General features: G+C 43.0%; 1 protein-coding gene across 1 annotated transcript in view; it reads left to right on the top strand.

Annotated features, from left to right (window-relative positions):
• The window catches only part of stac (SH3 and cysteine rich domain), a 204,716-nt gene extending 184,750 nt beyond the window's left edge, over nt 1-19,966 (top strand). The window contains exon 11 of the mRNA XM_062958255.1: nt 19,663-19,966. Coding sequence (XP_062814325.1) covers nt 19,663-19,704 — 42 coding nt within the window. The 3' untranslated portion in view covers nt 19,705-19,966. The remainder of the gene's footprint in view (nt 1-19,662) is intronic.
• Nucleotides 19,967-20,529: the final 563 nt, after the last annotated feature.

The raw sequence follows: 20,529 nt of genomic DNA, 5'->3' as shown, positions 1-20,529 counted from the left end.
AGTTTTTTAACTGTCAAACTACCTCCTCTTCAGTCCTCGGACTAGAGCCGTGTTTTTACACCACTGTTTTTTAAGCTGGTAATGCTGTATGCTGACTGTGACTTCAGTTATATCTTATGTCTTATTGACCCAACATGAACACAGAAGAGTCTCACTGATCAAAGCCGAACGGGCCTACCAGTGCTGAAATAAGCAAATTTCTTGGATTGGACTTGTTGAAGAAAAGCATATAACACATCATATCAGGTTATTATTTTCCAAATAAAGCACCATAAATGCATGTTATACAACCAAGGAGACATAAGAAGTCGTTCTATATGCTGAAATGATATGTTGCTATTGCTTACTTTATGAATTTAGCTGCAAAATATCACAATATAATGGAATCATTGACTACAGAAATGGCTAGATTTTTCCAGAGGCTAGACGGTTTGCTGTTATGGAGTGTATCTTTGTGTCATGGGTTGTGGTGTGTGGGCGTGGGGCCGGCCAACGGTGGCCGGCCCCCCGGGTCTGATGGGCTTGGGCCCACATTTTGAAAGCAGACGTGAAGAAAGCATGCCCTTCCCCCTCTGGGTTCAGCGGTGTGGGCGTGGGGCCGGCCAACGGTGGCCGGCCCCCCGGGTCTGAGGGGCTTGGGCCCACATTTTGAAAGCAGACGTGAAGAAAGCATGCCCTTCCCCCTCTGGGTTCAGCAGTGTGGGCGTGGGGCCGGCCAACGGTGGCCGGCCCCCCGGGTCTGAGGGGCTTGGGCCCACATTTTGCAAGCAGACGTGAAGAAAGCATGCCCTTCCCCCTGTGGGTTTAGCGGTGTGGGCGTGGGGCCGGCCAACGGTGGCCGGCCCCCCGGGTCTGAGGGGCTTGGGCCCACATTTTGCAAGCAGACGTGAAGAAAGCCTGCCCTTCCCCGTGGGTTGCGGCGTGTGGGCGTGGGGCCGGCCAACGGTGGCCGGCCCCCCGGGTCTGAGGGGCTTGGGCCCACATTTTGCAAGCAGACGTGAAGAAAGCCTGCCCTTCCCCGTGGGTTGCGGCGTGTGGGCGTGGGGCCGGCCAACGGTGGCCGGCCCCCCGGGTCTGAGGGGCTTGGGCCCACATTTCCTTTTTTTTGTTCTTCTCTCTCTTTCTCTGGGAAGGGTGCCGGCCAACAGTGGCCGGCCTAGTATTTTAAAGTGTGGGCCTTTTTGGCGGTGGCTTTTTCTGTCTTTTCTTTGGTCTTTGCTGCCTCTCGGCCTACGTGGCCGAGTTTCCCCCGATGCACCGCCTCTCTCTTCTCTCTCGGCTGTCGTTCTTTACCCCTTTATGCGAGTTTGCACCGAAGCCTCCTTTGGGGCGGCGTCCCCTCTTTCTTCCTGTCTGGGAATCGTGCCGGCCAACGGTGGCCGGCCTAGTATTTTATAGTGTGGGCCTTTTTGGCGGTGGCTTTTTCTGTCTTTTCTTTGGTCTTTGCTGCCTCTCGGCCTACGTGGCCAAGTTTCCCCGATGTACCGCCTCTCTCTTCTCTCGCCGGCTGTCGTTCTTTAGCCCTTTATGCTATTTTGCACAGAAGCCTCCTTTGGGGCGGTGTCCTCTGGTTTTTTTTCTCTCTCTCTCTCTCAGGGATGCGTGCCGGCAAACAGTGTCCGGCCCGGCTTAATGTATGGGCCTTGTTGCCTGTGGCTTTTTTCTTTTCTTTTCTTTTTGCTGCCTCTCGGCCTACGTGGTCGGGTTTCCCACGATGCACCGCCTCTCTCTTCTCTCGCCGGCTGTCGTTCTTTACCCCTTTATGCGATTTTGCACAGAAGCCTCCTTTGGGGCGGCGGCCCCTCTTTCTTCCTCACAGGGAAGCGTGCCGGCCAACGGTGGCACGCCTAGTATTTCAACGTGTGGGCCTTGTCGGCCTACGTGGTCGACGTGTTTCCCACGATGCACCGCCTCTGTCTTCTCTCGCGGCTGTCGTTCTTTACCCCTTGGTGCAATCTTGCACAGAACCCTTCTTTGGGGCGGCGGCCTCTATTTCTTCCAGTCAGGGAAGCTTGCCGGCCAACGATGGCCGGCCTAGTATTTCAGTGTGTGGGCCTTGCCGGATGTGGCTTATTCTTTCTTTTCTTTTATTTTCATGAAATCAGCGGGGGAGGATGGGCGGGTTGTGTTTCCACAGAACACCACTCAAAGAAACAGTTAGCGGTATCCTATACTGTTCTAAATTGCTCGACAACAAAATGATAGAATCATAGAAACATGGCACCAAACATCATATAATCATAAAGCTAGAAGAGACCATCCAGTCCAACGCCATTCTGCCATGCAAAAACAATATACAGTAGAGTCTCACTTATCCAACACTCGCTTATCCAATGTTCTGGATTATCCAACTTATTTTTGTAGTCAATGTTTTCAATATATTGTGATATTTTGTTGCTAAATTCGTAATTACTACGTAATATTACTGCGTATTGAACTACCTTTTCTGTCTAATTTGCTGTTAAACAAGATTTTTTGGGGCTTAATTTGTAAAATAACCTAATTTGCTGTTCAAAAGGCTTTTCCTTAATGTCTCCTTATCATCCAACATATTTGCTTATCCAACGTTCTGCTGGCCCGTTAATGTTGGATAAGCGAGACTCTACTGTATCCAGAAATATCTGATGCTGTAACCGATATATCATTTACCGTCCCGGAATACTAGCCAGATGGCCCATGAATGGTCACAAAAGTCATAGAAATATGGTCACAGAAGTCATTGAATAATAGAAACATGGTCCCTAAAGTCATAGACTCAAAGAACCAAGTAACAGAATCATCCCAAAAGTCCTAGAATCCTAAAATGATAGAATCATAGAGTCATGGCGCCAAACATCATAGAATCATAAAGGTAGAAGAGACCATCCAGTCCAATGCTATTCTGCCATGCAAAAGCAATATAACACTCTTGCAGGCTTCATCATTACTGGATCCGTCCTTCAGGACTTTGGCAAACGTTGGATGTGCAATGTTGCTATTTCATCCAAGGCAGAAATTCAACTCATTCTTGGATGGACAAACAGAACCACAACTGCTAACGTTCCCTTAAGGCAGTGTTTCTCAACCTGTGGATCTCCAGGTGTTTTTACCTACAAGTCCCAGAAATCCCAGCCATTTTACCAGCTGTTAGGATTTCTGGGAGTTGAAGGCCAAAACATCTGGGGACCCACAAGTCGAGAACCACTGCCTCAAGGGAGAAACTGTGGCATTACCTCCGAAGTGAAAAAATTGGAAAAACCAAACTCTTCCTTGAAAAGCTGTGATTGTCTAGACATGTGGGGGTTAAATCTAGGGCAAAGGAGGGTAAAAATAGATGGGAGGGTCCAATGTGAAAGGTTTGGAACCCCTCCCCTTATATATAAAACAAAGACTCCGCCTCCAATATGTGGCATTCAGTGTGTGTCCACACCAGGGTAGAATTGGCACCATGCTCTCCAGATCAGCCATGCACGTGCCACATTATGCCCCTTCCATGTTCAGGGAGTTTGACAGATGGAAGGGCTATCTGAGCCTTGCGAAAGTGTTTACGGAGATCATCGCGGAACGCAAGAAGGTCCCATTTCCATCTCAGAGTTGGGACACAATGGAGTACGACATGCAGCTAGTCCTCAACGAGGACAACTTTGAAACAGCATCACAATGGGTTAATGGAAGCAGTTCCAGCAGCAAGAGCTCCAAAGGTAGTGCCAATGGCCAGGCTTCCCAAAACAAGGAGATTTGCAATTTCTGCAAACACAACGGGGAATCCAAGCAGGTCTATTCGTCCCACCGGCTGAAGGGGATGGACGGCACCGTGGAGTGCCCCATCTTGCGCAAATACACCTGTCCGCTCTGCGGTGCCACGGGCGAAAAGGCCCATACTTTAAAATACTGCCCACTGAGCCAAGGGAAGAGGTCGCTGTATCGCAAGTGCGGACGTAACTCGGCTGGACGCAAGGTGAGGAGATAAGAAGATCAGGAGAAGACCGAAGCATTTATTCTTAGTTTTAGTTTGACTTTGTAAAAGAACAACATTTGATTTCGAGCATCATTAACACTCTTTACATTTCCTCCCACTTTGTTTCAGGTTTGGAGAATGGAAGCCCAATTCTCTTAGACTACATTTGTGAGTCCAGAAATGTTTTTTTATGTATATTGTTGCCTTCTTTCACATTTGTTGTACCTAGGTTAATTATATTGTGTTTCTTTTAGATGTGTCAGTTGCCTAGTGTGATGACTCATGGGCCCTGCAGTCCTATTCCTGACAGTATTGTGGCAGATGAGGAGGAAAATATGGAGTTTTCCCCAGATTTCCGGTCGGAGTCAGAGCCTTGGCAGCTGCCTGAAGTTCTAGTCCAAGAACCAATTAAACCTGACCTTGGTGGGAACTCTCCCCCTTATGGGAGAAAACAGGCTTACACGACTGATAGAGGATCGAGAGAAAAATTTAGAAGTAGTGCTCGCCTTGCTGCCAAATATGCCACTGATTAGAAGTATTTCCCCTGAGAAAATACGGGGAGTCTTGCACCTGCAAGCTGGTTTCCTTCGCTCCCTGTTCTCTAGGGAAAGTGATTGTTGTTTGGGGAAACGAGACCCAATATAGGGAAATTGCGCGAAGGATTCCTTGCGGAGTCAATTCGTCAGCTCCTGGAGAGAGGTCATGTGTGTGTGGACTTCGAATCCTGTTCCTTGCCTCCTGAATCTAGTTCCAAGCCTTGTCCTCGTCTCACGGATTTACCACAGATCTTGTTCCATGCTTCAAGTTGCTTTGCCTTTAGCCACAGCTCCAGCCACGTTCCAAGTAACTTTCAGCCTTGTGTCAAGCTTCATTGGATTCAAGACTTTTTCTGTTTTCCCAACGCTTTGCTTGGCAAAGCGTGTGTTGCGGTTATTGGATTATAATCTTTGGACTCTAATATTTCATATTGGACAATAATCTGCTGGACTATATTTGGCCTCATTTGAAAGGTCTGCTTCTGAACTTTATTCTACACTTGTTTTTATTGACTTTATATATTCCTTTAATAAAGATATTAGATAGAATCTGGCCTCAGTGTATGGTTATTGGTGCCCAGCAGCCTAGATCCTGACACCTTGTATCATGCTTTTTTATACATATAATCATGTTTTTTACATATGTAATATCACGTTCCTTTGACATCTGTAATTGCCTTATATCATATTTTATATTGTGTTTTATATATGCAGTTACTTTACATGTTTCTTTTATGTATGGATGTATAATTTTTACATGTTTAATTATATTATTTGCAACTATAATTGCCTAATATCATGCTTCTTTTATATATGCAATGACATCATGTTTATTTAACGTATATAAGTGCCTTATATCATGTCCGGGTTATCATGTGTGTCTCCAGAGGGATGCAGCCCTATCCTTTGCAGGGAAAATATAGAAATATCTTCTAAATGGCTACTGTCTAGAATTTTGTTTTGTAAAGAAAGGAAAAGTTTATATGCTATTGGAAAGAAAGATACTATTTTATGTTTAAATTTTGGAAAGGAATAGAATTGGTTATTATTACTGTGGTCTAACCTTCAATTGTTTACAAGTTGTTCTAAAGTTTGGATCGTAGAGTTTAATAAACAGAGTTTATGGTTTTGGCATCAAAACTGTTCATGTTGTGCTTAAATGGGATTGAATTTTCTTTAATTTGTGGCCCATAATAGGCTGGTTATAAGCCTGATCTGGAAGGCAGCCAAGGCAAAGACCATTGAGCTGCTGAACTTGCAGACTGAAAGGTCCCAGGTTCAAATCCCGGGAGCAGAGTGAGCGCCCGCTGTTAGCTCCAGCTTCTGCCAACCTAGCAGCTTGAAAACATGCCAATGTGAGTAGATGAATAGGTACCGCTGTGGCGGGAAGGTAATGGCACTCCATGTAGTCATGCCGACCACATGACCTTGGAGGTGTCTATGGACAACACTGGCTCTTGGGCTTAGAAATGGAGGTGAGCACAACCCCCAGAGTCAGACATGACTGAACTTAACGTCAAGGGATACCTTTACACACACACATATGCAGGGACTACACCAATTTAACAAAGTTTCAGCCACAAAAACAAAGTTTCTAAAGTAGAGCAATGACTTTCACAGTAAAGACAACCCAATTTAACAGGAAATAAGACTTTCAAACCAGGAACAGATTTCTGCAATTATTAAAAAATGGTTTATTATAAAAGCTATGAAAATTTGCCAAAAATCAGAGGATAAGGGAAACGTTCCACATTTTGGTGAGCTATCAGTGTTAAATGTGTTCTACCACTGTACCAAGTTTGAAGAAGATCACTCAAAAAATGAGGGCGGGAGAGCCCCCTAAGTCCCCCCCCCTTCGGGCTGTTTTTGGGCCACCGCGCATGCGCGTCCGCCATTAACGAATTAATTTAGAAAATAACGAATTTTCGTTAATTTCGAAAAATTTTGGGGGCCAAATTCGTTATTAGCAACAAAAACGAAAAACTGCCCCCTCTAGTTTTGAAACGAGTTTAGAATCAAATTTTTCATGGATCGATCAAGCCTACTAGATACAAAACAGCAGAGCACACAATAGGTTCTGAGAGACACAAGAACCAGAGAGCCTACTGTCTCTTATATGCATGTGCAAATGGGCCCATATCCTCTCACTTCACTTCTTGGTCAGTCATAGCTCTGCATTTTGTTGCCATAGCCATACAGGTATCAGACTCCCCTAAAACATATTTAAACAACAGAGGTGGTCATCTCAGCCCACAAAGCAATTCAACCCAGTAGACATTCAAATTTGAATCAAGATATAAGAGTTTAACAGAGGGCCCTTTTATAACCCTTATCCAGACAGAAGGGACATTTTCATTCCTCAGCATGATGCTCCACTGCAGAATTTTCCACCTATTATAGACAAGAGGCAAGGAGTAAAAGACCAAAATAGTTGTATTGCAACGAGGCCAGTTGGTTTCAAAAAATAAAAATCCTAGTTCCAAACGTGTGGAATAATCTTGATTCTAAGTCCACGTTGCTGCTCATGACGGATTTTTATACGTTGCAATATACTGGAATTCCCCTTCACATCATAAAATACCCAACTTAAATCACTCTGTGTAACTGGGCTTTTTTCTTTAATGTGTCTGGATAAAGTTTAAGGGAAGGATCATAGTGGTAGAGCATTTATTTCATATACAGAACATACCTGGTTCAACGTGGTACTGGGAACAAGTCTCCTGTTTGCAACCCAGAACACATTCTACTACAGTTCAGTGGAGGCAAAACTGAGCTGGATGGGTATGTCTCCTTGTAAATCAGCTTTCTGTGCTCTCACTTTAAAGAAAAAAAAGAATTAAACCACCATGATCTGCTCCAAACCTGAAACAAAGTGGGAGGAAATGGGAGGAAATGTAAAGAGTGTTAATGATGCTCGAAATCAAATGTTGTTCTTTTACAAAGTCAAACTAAAACTAAGAATAAATGCTTCGGTCTTCTCCTGATCTTCTTATCTCCTCACCTTGCGTCCAGCCGAGTTACGTCCGCACTTGCGATACAGCGACCTCTTCCCTTGGCTCAGTGGGCAGTATTTTAAAGTATGGGCCTTTTCGCCCGTGGCACCGCAGAGCGGACATTATATTATTGCAAGTGATGAAGCCCTATGGCAATCCTCCCCGCCCCTTCCTCCAAAAGATAGAGAGATATATGAAGTAGCATACCATATTCAAATGTGTGTCGACTTATGGAGACCTCATGAATTTCATAGAGTGTTGTGGCCTGAGCTTTCTGAGTGCTCAGAGGATGAGAAAGGGGATGATGGGTTTCAACTTGTAATGTCTGAGAAGTCTGTGGAAAATAGCAGGGGCTTGGAGAGATATGTTTTGGAATCTCCAGGCGGTTCCCAGGCAATGGGAGAAAGTGATATCTGTTCCGATGAGAATAGGCCAAAGTAGCTGGAGGAGAATGTGGGAGATTAAGGTTTTTCCAGAACAAGTCACCTTGAAATTAAGAGGCAGAATGCAAAATAAAGACAAACTCATTTTTCTCAGAGGCCTAGAGATAAGGAGAGAAAAAGCAGGTGTGTCATGAGAGGGATTGAGGCCTTTTAAGTGGTTTCTGTGCTCTCAGGCCTTTGTGGGAACAATATTGTAAAAGGGGAAACAGCTCCAGGTTTTCTAGTCCTACTTCCTGGATTTCAAGATTCTTGATTTAATCCTGTTTATGACTTCATGTTCTTGGAGGTTTTGCTTTTCTTGTATTCCTGTTTTCATGTTTATGGATATAATTTTGAACAGTATTCTGCCTGAGGATTCTTTTGCTTTGTGTTAACTCAAGACTCTGTGAATTGCTTTTTGGTGCCTTGGTTCAAAAGCTGATGAACTCTTGATCTCATTGGAAATTATTTTTTGTACTTTTACTGCTTCTTTTTGACTTGCCTTTTTCCTTTTATACTTATTCAATAATAAACTTTTACTTATTGGATTATCTGAACATTGTGTGGTGTTGGGTGAAAAGGTGTTCCAAGGCTACAGTAAAACACAAGGTTTTCATAGTCATGAAATACTCAGAGATGGTTTTGCCAAGTCTTTTCTCTACAGCACCTGGTATTCATTGGCAGTCTTCCATCCAAGTATTAACCAAGACTGATCCTGCTTAGCATCTGAGATCTGAGCATCTTTAGAGTATTTAGGAAAACAATAATCACGCATGCAATTATAACATGTGAATTAAAAATGTTAAAAGTGTTTCTTTACACCATCAGTCAAAAGGACCTAAAACACCTTTGGAAAACCAACTTTAATGGAGGGATATTCAATTAACTAGTCCCAGAGTGTTACCAAATTACATTTTATTTCTTTCCTTCAGCCATTTTTTTTATAATCTAGAGTTCATATGGACTATGCTAGGATACAAGAATGGCAGTTACTGTATCTTATTGTGAAGTTGGTTTTAAAAATACTTATTCTTTGCAACAGTACTACAGTGGTCCTCAAATCCAGAACACAGAAGTAACGCATTGCAGGAAACAATTACACATGAGAATGGGGAAGACAACAAAGGCATAACCATGTTTCTTTTCCAAAACTTTTTTATTCCCCTCAGCCCTGTGCGATGGGAATGTTCTGCTTCTTATTTTTCCAAAGGGATAGATATTACTAAATTGGTGAGGGAATTAGTTTTCAGATTTATAGGCCCTTTTCTTGCCATTTTAAATTGAAATTTTAAAGTAACATACAAATTGCATGTACTGCAAAAAACATAAAATTGAAAGAGTGTCTTCCATGTTAAAGTATCTTTGCAATAATGTACACTGTGCATTAGTTTTAAAAAGCAACTTTCCAAGCTTTGCTCAAAACTCTTGCCTCCACTGAACATTTTCAATCCTTTACACTTGAGAAATGTCAAGATCTATGTAATTACAATTCCCAGTGTACTGCTAGGGACTGTGTATGAAAGTCTGCTAAGAAACTAAGTTAACATTAGGAGCAACTAAATAGCTTTATTTCCCCAATGGGAAAAGGAATGAGATGTTGAAGGCATTAAATGCTAATTGTGTGTTGGGGTGACAGAACTGGGTTGTCCCCTATAGCACTTGCTATAAATAGTCATCATTACAGTGAAATGCCAGAGAGAGTTGTTTTATTATTTTGAAGTGTACTCCAAGTGTCTCTCTGTTTATAAATAGAATTAGGGAATTGTGGACTTCACAGACTATGCCTGGGGAATAGCCAGCTAGATATCTTTTTTAGACTGGTCTTCCTTCTTTTTCTTCCAGGATCAAGCTTGAAGGTAATGTGTTAAAATTAATGGCATGTCAGGGGGAGGAGGGATTGTCCATTTTAGTCATAAGGGGCAACTACATTATTTTTAAACGTTAACATAATGAGTGCCACTGTCATTAGTTGCTTTGTGCAACAAGTAACAGCCACTCTACATTATTCATTGCTGCTTATTTTAAGTAAACATGGTGGCTGAAAGTGATGTTCTATCTTTCAATGTAAAACAACGGCCCTGTGACATTCAGTGCAGGACTCTGGTGTTATTTCTCCAACTGTCACCCACTCCATTTCACTCACTAGAGAGGGGTGTCACTTCTGGGGTGGGAAATGAGGGCACTGTCCCCGAAATAGGAATTCTACCCCTATGGAATCCTTCTTTAGTTCCCAAATGTGTAACTTTGCAATAACTTAAAATGATTGTATAGTATTGTTTTAAATTATTTTGTTGCTTTGGATCCAATGCTGAGAGAAAAACAGAATGGACACTAAATTTAAATAAATATTGTTAAAATACCTAGAAATATACTTGAAACATTCAAAGAAAAGGGACAGGCAAAGATTCCAAGGGGATGGGAACACATGAAATAGATGTGTCGTAAGTGTGAACAATTCCGAGTATCTCAACTTTAGCAATGCTCTAAATTGGGAGACCGAAGGGATACTTCACTGGGATTGAGGTTCTTATTTGGAGAGATTGTGCCCTCATTTTACCCTCTCAATCAGAGCTACACCTCCACAACATGATACTATCTCTGCATTATTTGACTAATAATTATATTCAACTAATAATTATATGACTAATCTGTAGAAACAGTAAGAGACCTCCTAGATAGGCTAAGATCCAAGCAACATGTTCTCCCTAAACAAGGAAAGTGATGAGGCTGGGAGCATTCCCAGAATCACCACTTGGAACTACCTTGCTTAGAATGCGTATACTAAAATAAACAATAGTTATCACCAGCAAGTTGATATGGATACTGAAGGGCGTGGGAGGGCATTTCTCTGGATAGTGATATATATGAATATAAAACCAGAGTTTTTTAAACATTTATTTATTTACTTACTTACCACATTTCTACCCCGCCTTTCTCAACCCCGAAGGAGACTCAAGGCGGCTTTACAACATAGGCAACTATTTGATGCCTTTAAAAACAATGTACAATAAACATAAAAAGAGTTATAAAATACAATTAAAACAATTAAAAACATTTAGAGCAATACCAACACCATTAATCACGTGATCCACAAACATAGTCTAGGCCGTTCCAATAGTCATTGCACATCTTTTTGTATCTATTTATTGCACCAGTTCTCTAAAGGCTTGGCGACAAAGCCACATTTCACTTTTTTATGGAAAGTCAGGAAGGAGGGGGCTGAGCTAATCTCCATAGAGGGAGAGTTCCACAGCTGAGGGGCCACCACTGAGAAGGCCCTATCTCTCATCCCTGCCAGTCGCGCCTGCGAAGAAGCTGGTACCAAGAGCAGGGTCTCCTCAGACGATCTTAAACTCCAAGATGATTCATAGGGGGAGATATGTTCGGACAGGTAAGCTGGGCCAGAACCATTTAGGGCTTTATAGGCTAAAGCCAGCACTTTGAATTGTGATCGGTAGCAGACTGGCAGCCAATGGAGCTGCCACAACGGGGGGGGGGATGCTCCCTGCCATTCTGGTAAGCAATCTGGCTGCCGCCTGTTGGATCATTTGAAGTTTTCAAACATTCTTCAAAGGCAACTCCACCTAGAGCGTGTTGCAGAAGTCTATTCAGGATGTAACCAGAGCATGGACTACCGTGGCCAAGTCTGACTTCCCAACGTACGAGCGCAACTGGCCCACAGGTTTTGATTGTGCAAAAGCTCCCTGGCCACCGCTGAAACCTGGGGTTCCAGGCTCAGCAATGAGTCCAAGAGAACTCCCAAGCTGCAAACTTGGGAGCCGTCCAACACAGGCTGTAACCCTATACCCTGTTCGGCCTTGTGATTGACCAGGAGTACCTCTGTCTTGTCTGGATTCAATTTCAATTTGTTCGCCCTCATCCGAACCGTCGCAGCTACCAAGCACCAGTTCAGGACCTGACTAGCCTCCTTAGTAGCAGGTGGAAAGGAGAGATAAAGTTGAATGTCATCTGCATACTTTTCCACTCAGGAGCTTGTCAGCTCACTCCAGCCGCTCCCAAATGAAGACAAGAGACTCACTCTGTTATCACTGAGAACTTTACTGTAGGAAACCTTGACACGAAAAAAGCCGAGAGTGCTGATCGGCCCACCCATAACCCTTTATATACACTCCCCCACATTCAAAGCAGCAATTCCCGCCTAGAGAAAACCCCGTGCAATTCTCCCGGCCAAACGAGCCAGCCGTTTCTCTTCAGGGCCGAGAACCACAGGTGCCTTATCAGTCTGTGATGTCAGCGTCCTTGATTTCTGGCGCCAGAGTACAGGCCCTGAAATCAGGGTCTTGACATGATTTCCTCCTCCTCTTCTTCCTGGGGAGAAAAATGACAAACATAGCTATTGCTCTCCCTCATCCAAAGTACCTCTATATTTCTTCAGTAGGCTACAGTGAAACACTGGGTGCACTTTTCCTAAATATTTTGGCAATCTTAGTTGGTATGCGACCTTGTTGATCACCTTTGAAATCCTGAACGGGCCTATGTATCGTGGTGCTAATTTTCTTGAGGGGAACCCTAATTTAAGATTCTTCGTACTTAGCCAAACTAAGTCTCCTTCCATTAGTTTTTCTCCTTCCCTACGTTTTCAGTCTGCGAATAGTTTGTATTTCCTTTGTGTCTCTCTTAGTGCCGCTACTACGTCTCTCCACCCTGCCCTGACTTCCTCTGACCACTCCTCGCCATCTTGCCACCCTTCTTCCTTCCATTCTGGTAGTTTAGGGAATGGCGCCACCTCCTGTCCGAATACTGTTTTGAAAGGCGAACGGCCGGTTGCGGAATGTATTGTTCCGTTGAAAGCCACTTCAGCGAAAGGTAATAGCTCTGACCAATCATCCTGCCTGTAATTAGGGTATGTTCGTAGGAACTGACCTAAAGTCTGCTGTGTGCGTTTGACTCCCTCATTCATCATTGGGTGAAACGCAGAACTGAGATTCCTCTCCGCCCCCAACAATTTTAGGAATTTTTCCCAAAACTTGGCTGTGAATTGAACTGATTACCTTTTCAGGGCACCCATGCAATCTATAAACATGTTTGACATACAGGCCCTGAAATCAGGGTCCTGACAGAGCTCTTTTGGTCCAAGAAATTTTTACGTGACCCTGGGTATACAGGTACATAAAATAGGTATAAACATGAAAAATTATTTTATAACAAATCAACATTTGCAAAACTTGCTAAACAGGCTGAATTTCATTTTTATGAAGTACAGCTGAAGCATCTTCTCCAGTGCACACTGTAAGTACCAAACATTACAGATTCATGCAAATATCTAAAACACTAGGTGGCATCCAGAAAACTTTTACTGTTGCCAAATTTTTGGGAAACCCAATATTATGCTAAGAGGATCCCATTTGGGGATGGGACCCACAGTTTAAGAAGCTGTGATATAAATCACATTGGGATAAAGATTGAAGAAAAGTTCCTGATGTATGGGAAACTAAATGAAGCAGTTCATTCAAAGATGGTGATGATAATGTGATTATCCAGATGCTGCTAAACTGCAGCTTCCAACATTCTGTGACTTTAGCTAAGCAAAGACTAAAGCAGTGGTTCTCAGCCTGAGGTCCCCAGATGTTTTTGGCCTTCAAGTCCCAGAAATCCTAACAGCTGGTAAACTGGCTGGGATTTCTGGGAGTTGTAGGCCAAAAACATCTGGGGACCCCAGATTGAGAACCACTGAGCTAGAGCCAAGCAAGTGTTGGGGGTTCATGGGCTGGGGCTGCTGTAGGATTGCCTTTCTTAGCCCTTTTACTAAAAAAAAATCTGCCAGGATATCACAAGAATGCTAGCCGCATTCAATACACCATGGTTGTTGAAAGGGTTAAGGTACCATCTGCAAAGACCAATGAAATGAGCAAAGCTTCATTCTTATAACCAATTCTGTCATACAACCACCCGGTGTCTGAGACCATCCACATCCATCTCTTCAGGCAAAACTGGGAGTAATACTTTTCAGAAAATATTAGTCACACTATCACTTCAAAAGGTTAAAAGAAGGATTTACTTATCTGTGATGATTTATGGAACTGACAAGCTGGTGTACAAATGTGGTGGGGAAATGCGTAACAGCAGGCAGAGCAGCTTAAAAGCAAATCATTTTGTGGGGCATGGAGCAGAAAGATGCCTTCCTATAATGAAACAAGTGTTGTCATTTGTAAATTAAGTTTGTAGGAATAAATAAGAACCAGGCTGGGGGGGGGGGGGATGAAACATTGAGCCATCAGTCTTTATTATGCTCTAGGTGAAGCCTAGCCCCTTAGCTGTGTAACAGAAGAAGAGGATAGATGCCATTATTTCTGGACATTCAGTTGGTAGATAAGCAGTGCTTCCCTGCCCATAATATGTGATCTCTGCTGTGAATCACGACTGCTTCCTGATAATGTCTGGATTGCCATTGTTAGCTAAGTGCTGTTCTAGCAGTAGAGGCTTTAAGCAGAGAATGGTCAACACGTATTGAGAAGATGGAAGGGGTCATAAAAACTATCTCTCACTTTAACTGCCCAGATGTTTCAAAGGCTGTTTCAAGCAAAACTGATGAACACTGTCCACTGATGTGAGAAATGTGATGGGCTTCTCCGAGGGGATTGCCATGTTTATTCAGCCAGAAAAACTACCTGCATAAATTTCCTGAAACAATTTTCCAAAGGGTAATAAACAAATATTGAACTTTTGCTGACATTGATGGCAAGTCTTTTTATGTTCGGCTGAAACTGCAAAAGTTGGCAATGGAGTTTAGGGGCTCAAGACTCTCCAGAAAAGCAATATTGAGGTATCTTCTTTAGAGGCTTGTAAACCCCCGGTGGCACAGTCAGTTAAACTGCTGAGCTGCCGAACTTGCTGATCAAAAGGTTGGCAATTCGAATCCGGGGAATGGGGTGAGCTCCCGCTGTTAGACCCAGCTTTTGAAAACCTAGCAGTTTGAAAACATGCAAATATGAGTAGATTAATAGGTACTGCTCCGGCATGAAGGTAACGGCGCTCCATGCAGTCCTGCCGGCTACATGACCTTGGACAAAGCCGGGTCTTCGACTTAGAAATGGAGGTGAGCATCAAGCCCCAGAGTCGGACACAACTAGACTTAATGTCTGGAGAAAACCTTTACCTTTACCTTTCAACCCTTTACCAAAAACGGAATTTGTAGTTGTAAGTCATGACATCCATGCACCATGGTTAGCAAATGTTCTCATATATCACTGCTCTCAAGAAGTGCTGGACCCCTCTTTAGGTTACAAAGAGCATTTATATTTCATAGAATTAAAACATTCCTAATACTTATTTGTAGATATGTGCACTGATCCATTTTTAGCTGGTCACTTCAGCCAATTGGCTTATCTGTTTTGTTATGGGTGCTCTGAACTGTAAGGGTCCTCTCGGTACAAAAACCCATGCAACACAAAAGCAAGTGGGAACCGATCTCGATTCCTCCTCCCCTATTTAGCATCACAGTTTAATCTTTTTGAGTTTCCTTTATTTTCCTGATTCTTTTTATTTAGTGGGACCGACTAGGAGTTGGGGACCTGAGGGAAGGTGGGTGGGCTGTGCGCATCTGGGGGCTAGGAGGGTCATTCTTTTAGCTTCTTTTTCTATTTCCCTTCCTCTCCTTCAGAAAATACTTCCAAGAGATAATAATAATAATAATAATAATAATAATAATAATAATAATAATAATAAGCACACTGGGTGCTGTGCCAAAAGATCTCAGCCGGCATTTGGAAACAATAGACATTGACAAAATCACCATCTGCCAACTGCAAAAGGCCACCCTACTGGGATCTGCACATATCATCAGAAAATACATCACACAGTCCTAGACACTTGGGAAGTGTTCAACTTGTGGTTTTGCGAAACGAAATCCAGCATATCTATCTTGTTTGCTGTGCCATACAACGTCGTTGTGTTGATAATAATAATAATAATAATAATAATAATAATAAATATCCCAGAAAACAAAAAGAGAAGCCTACCTCTCCTCTAGAGTAGAAAGTAGAAACCTTTAAGGTACCAGTTGACTTACAGAGTTCCAAATGAATTTTCTTAGGCGAGCAATGCCCAAAGATGTTTTTTTTTCTAGTTCTGTCTTTTGAAATATAATCTATAGCAACTGTTATTGATAAGTGCTCTCCCATCCAAATACTAACATAATCAGACAGGACCTGATGCCTTTAGGATATTTAGGATATCAAACCATCTGAAATCCTGCAAATTCTCAGTGTAAGAATGTCAAATAATATGGTGGCAATGCCACAGTCAGGGACAAGGAGCTGTCCATATACTTTCAGCCAACACTGACTGGTCCAAAGTATTGTATATATCACTGCAAAGGTTTGAACACACTTTAAATAATTACAATTGTGATGGTCAGGCTACCAAGGCCCCATCTACATTGCCACATGATGCAATTCCATAATGCAGATTAACTACATTGAATTGGACTATATGAGTCAACACTGCCATATAATGCAGTTCAATGCATTATATGGCAGTATAGATGAGGCCCAATAAGAATTCAAAAATACAGATGTATATGGGTCCTTACAAGTCATCCAAAACAGCCATATATTAGCCAATCAAGATGAGGTTGAGCCAAATGCATGAGAAGAAAGCTAGCCCTGGCACCTCCGTGGTAGCTCTCTTCACATGAAAAAAAGAATACAATGTGCAACCTCTCCGAACACTTTGAAGCACTGGAATAAAAATCATTTTTGGACACATTACTGCATATGTGGAAAAGTCCAAAAGTTCAAAATACATAAGCTGCCAAAAACAATATCTTAATTACCAAACATAGACTTCTATTTTTGTCCACAAGCATCTATCAAGACTTCCTATGCCACTTTCTGAATTCACTGCACTTTTGGGGAGGGGGATTCATTGAGACAAATGATCTGCTTCTCTTTATTTCTCTATTTTTTCCTCCTGACCTAGATCTGTTTTTGCCTAACTTTATATATTCAGCAATTATTATATTTCTATTTTCGTCCAGCACGAAGGCAGAAATACAGGGCTGCATTATTAAAAATAGCAATAAAAATTGTATTGTATTTAGAATTTTCCAGAAAGAATCCCATGTTTTCCCGATATGAAAGAAAATGAGGATTGGATACAAAATTACTATAGCATTATTTCATGGTACAGTTTGTGCTCCTAATTTATCTGAATATAGAACATTTACATATTTTTGGCATAACCATCCTTTGACATAGGAAGCTATTATGAACAGGGAATAAGGGATGAGGACTGTTGGAAGACAGCTTTTAATTGTCACTTGGGACAGTTTCAATCTAAAGTCATGGGGTTCGGACTAAAAGGAGCCCCAAGCGTGTTCATGCAGTTTATCAATGAGATCTTCCACGACCTATTGTATAAAGGGGTGATTGATTTTCTCGATGACATTCTCATATCCAGCCAATCTCTGGACGACCACGTCAATTTGACCCGTAAGGTCTTAGGAATCCTAAAGGAGAATCAGCTTTATGCCAAACTCTCCAAATGTGAGTTCCACAGGACCAAATTAGACTATTTGGGGTTTCGGATCTCCACAAAGGGCCTAGTGATGGATCTTGCTAAGATGCAGGATGTCTTAGCATGGGAACCCCCCAAAACCAAAAGGCAGTTACAGGGGTTCCTGGGATTCGCCAATTTCTATAGGCAGTTCATAAAAGACTTCGCCAAATTGACCCTACCCCTGACAGATTTACTAAAAACTAAGGGGAAGGGGGAGACTCGTAAGACAAAGACACCAAGCACTAGACTAATCTGGGTGCCCGAGTGCCAAAAAGTGTTTGAGGAGCTTAAAGAGAGATTCACTACTCAGCCCATCTTGGTCCATGCCCAACTAGACTAACCTTTTGTGGTGCACTCATGGGGAAATTCTGTTACAGGCCGACGAAGAGGGTAACTTAAAACCTTGTGCTTATTTGTCAAAAAAGTTCACTGAGACTCAGAAAAGATGGCACGTGTGGGAGAAGGAATCTTTTGCGGTGAGATCAGCCCTATCTCACTGGCGCCATTTCTTGGAAGGAACAGACGTTCCATTTGAGGTGTGGACTGACCATAAAAATTTGCAGGCCTTACAAACCCCCCAAAGATTGAATGCAAAACAAATACGGTGGGCCCATTTTTTCTGCTGATTCAATTTTAAGTTGAAGTTTTTCCCAGGAAAGCAAAATTGACTGGTGGATGCGCTCTCACACATGCCCGAAGCAGACTATTCGGCCCTGGGCAAAGTCGGAACTGTGTTCACAAAAGAACAACTGGAATTGTTAGTACAAATCCAGGCCAAAATCAAGGACAAACCTCCCCCTAGTGGCCAAATACAAGAATTGTCCCAGGAGTTAAAATCAGCTGCCGAGACACACTCTTGGCTTCAGTCCCATAGAGATGAACTGTCCCAAGAAGGGGACTTATGGTTCAAAATACTATGTACCGGAAAGCCTCCGGGGGAAGGCAATGGCCCAAGGCCATGACTCCAAACTCTCTGGCCATTTTGGATTTACTAAAACCTTAAAGCTGTTAAACAGGCAATTCTGGTGGCCAACCATACACAAAGATGTGAGAGACTATTTACAGGAATGCCCTGTGTGCACTAAGGCCAAACAAAAGGTGGGCTAACCCTTCAAAACCATGGACTGATATAGCTATGGATTTTGTTGTAGACTTGCCTGATAGTAACGGTTTCAACACGATCTGGACTATAATTGACCTATTCTCCAAACAGGCCCACTTCATCCCCCTTAAAAGACTCCCAACGGCACCTGAATTGGCCAAATTGTTTCTGCAACATGTGTTTCGCTTACATGGATGTTCTGAGCGAATCATAAGTGAATCATAAGACCTCAATTCACATCCAAATTTTGGAAATCTTTTCTGGGCCTTTTAGGAACTGAAAGGGCCCTAAGCACAGCGTTCCATCCCGAGACAGACGGAGCCACAGAATGGGTCCAGAAGACCCTTCAGCAGTTTCTCCGTTGCTACAGCACATACCAAACAAGATCAATGGTCCTCGCTTCTTCCTTTTGCGGAATACTGCATTAATAATTTGGACCACGCCTCCACTGGGGTTTCACCGTTTAAAGTTGTAAGTGGTAGGGATTTTCCACCATTTCCTGCGTTACAAAAGGGTCCACCCACCAACACAAAGCCGGGAGACTGAGGCAAGAGGATTTCTGCCTCTTGGCCTTCGAGCACTGCATTCGGCCAAGTTAGATTACAAAAAATATGCAGATAAAAAGAGAGCAGCGCACCCAGCCTATAAAGTGTGTGACTTAGTGTATTTGTCTACCAAACACTTGAAATCCACTCAACCATCCTGGAAACTGAGTTCAAGATACATTGGGCCTTTCCCTATCCTGGCCGTGATAAACCCTGTGGCGCTAAGACTGCAGCTGCCTCATAGTTGGCGCAAAGTACACCCTGTATTTCATGTTAGCCTGCTAAAACCGGCATGTACCACTCACAAATGGAATAAGCCAGACTCAGACCCCATTCCCATCATGGTGGGAGCGCATACCCATTTTGAAATCAAAGACATTCTAGACTCCAAGAGGGCTTGTGGGAAACTGTCCTACTTGGTCCAGTGGACTTCAAGAGCCTTACATCCTGAGTGGGTGGCGGCTGAACATGTTAAGGCCCCAAGACTGATAAAACTGTTTCACAGTCGATTCCCCCACAAACCTGGACCCTAACTGTGATCCATGTGTTGTTTTTTTGTTTTGTTGTCAATGTCTTAGTTTTGCCTCATCTTTTACCTCTCTCCACAGGGTCGTCTTCGCAGGGAGGGGGAGTCATGTCAGGATGTATAAGCCCAGCACGCATAACAGCTGAACTCTCCACATCCCGTCAGAGCAATAGGGGGTGGGAGATAATCTAAATGACAAGAGCCATCTGGCCACGAGGATGGGTTTTATGACCTGCTCTGGTCTTTCAAGCCTGGGAAAGGACTATGTGAATATGGAAAGGGGGGGAGGTAGAAGGTGGATATACTCGGGGTTTGGCGGGAATACATTAGTTCTAGCTTTGATTTCAACTTGTAAAGAAGGTCTTCAATAAAGTGTTTCCACGGAACTGCCTGTGTGAGTCTGCATTGAGTTCTATAGCTTCCAAGAGCTGACACAGGAAAAACAGGACACCAGCGCTGTTCCATGTGAACAGCCAGGCCAGTTCCAAATTAGAACCAATCCAGATGCTCACATCACTTCTGAACTTCAGTGCTGCTCCAGAGTCTTGGGAAGCTCCAAAGTATTTATTGAATTCTGCTAGCACAAGGTAAAATCAGTTTAACCAATTTTTTCTGTGCATTAGGGCTGGAAGCTACTGGATGTCATCTGGGTACTCAAGAGTGACTTCTGGCCTTTTTTAAAAATTCGTGATCCATGTAGACAGGCTTTCAGGTTCAACAATCTGAGATTTTAAAAAAGCATCTGTTCTTTGTGCAAACAATCCTCTAGAGTAGTGGTTCTCAATCTGTGGGCCACAAGAACCTCCTTCCTCTTTATTTATTTATTTAGGAGCCTCTGGTGGCACAATGGGTTAAACCATTGTCTGGCAGGACTGCTGACTTGAAGGTTGGGTTGCTGATCTGAAGGTTGCTGTTTCGAATCAAACCTGGCAAGATGAGCTCCCTCTAT

This window comes from Anolis carolinensis, chromosome 6, assembly GCF_035594765.1.
Source record: "Anolis carolinensis isolate JA03-04 chromosome 6, rAnoCar3.1.pri, whole genome shotgun sequence".
Taxonomy (NCBI): Eukaryota; Metazoa; Chordata; class Lepidosauria; order Squamata; family Dactyloidae; genus Anolis; species Anolis carolinensis.
Note: the sequence above shows the minus strand (reverse complement) of the source record. Positions and strands in the feature narration are given on the sequence as shown.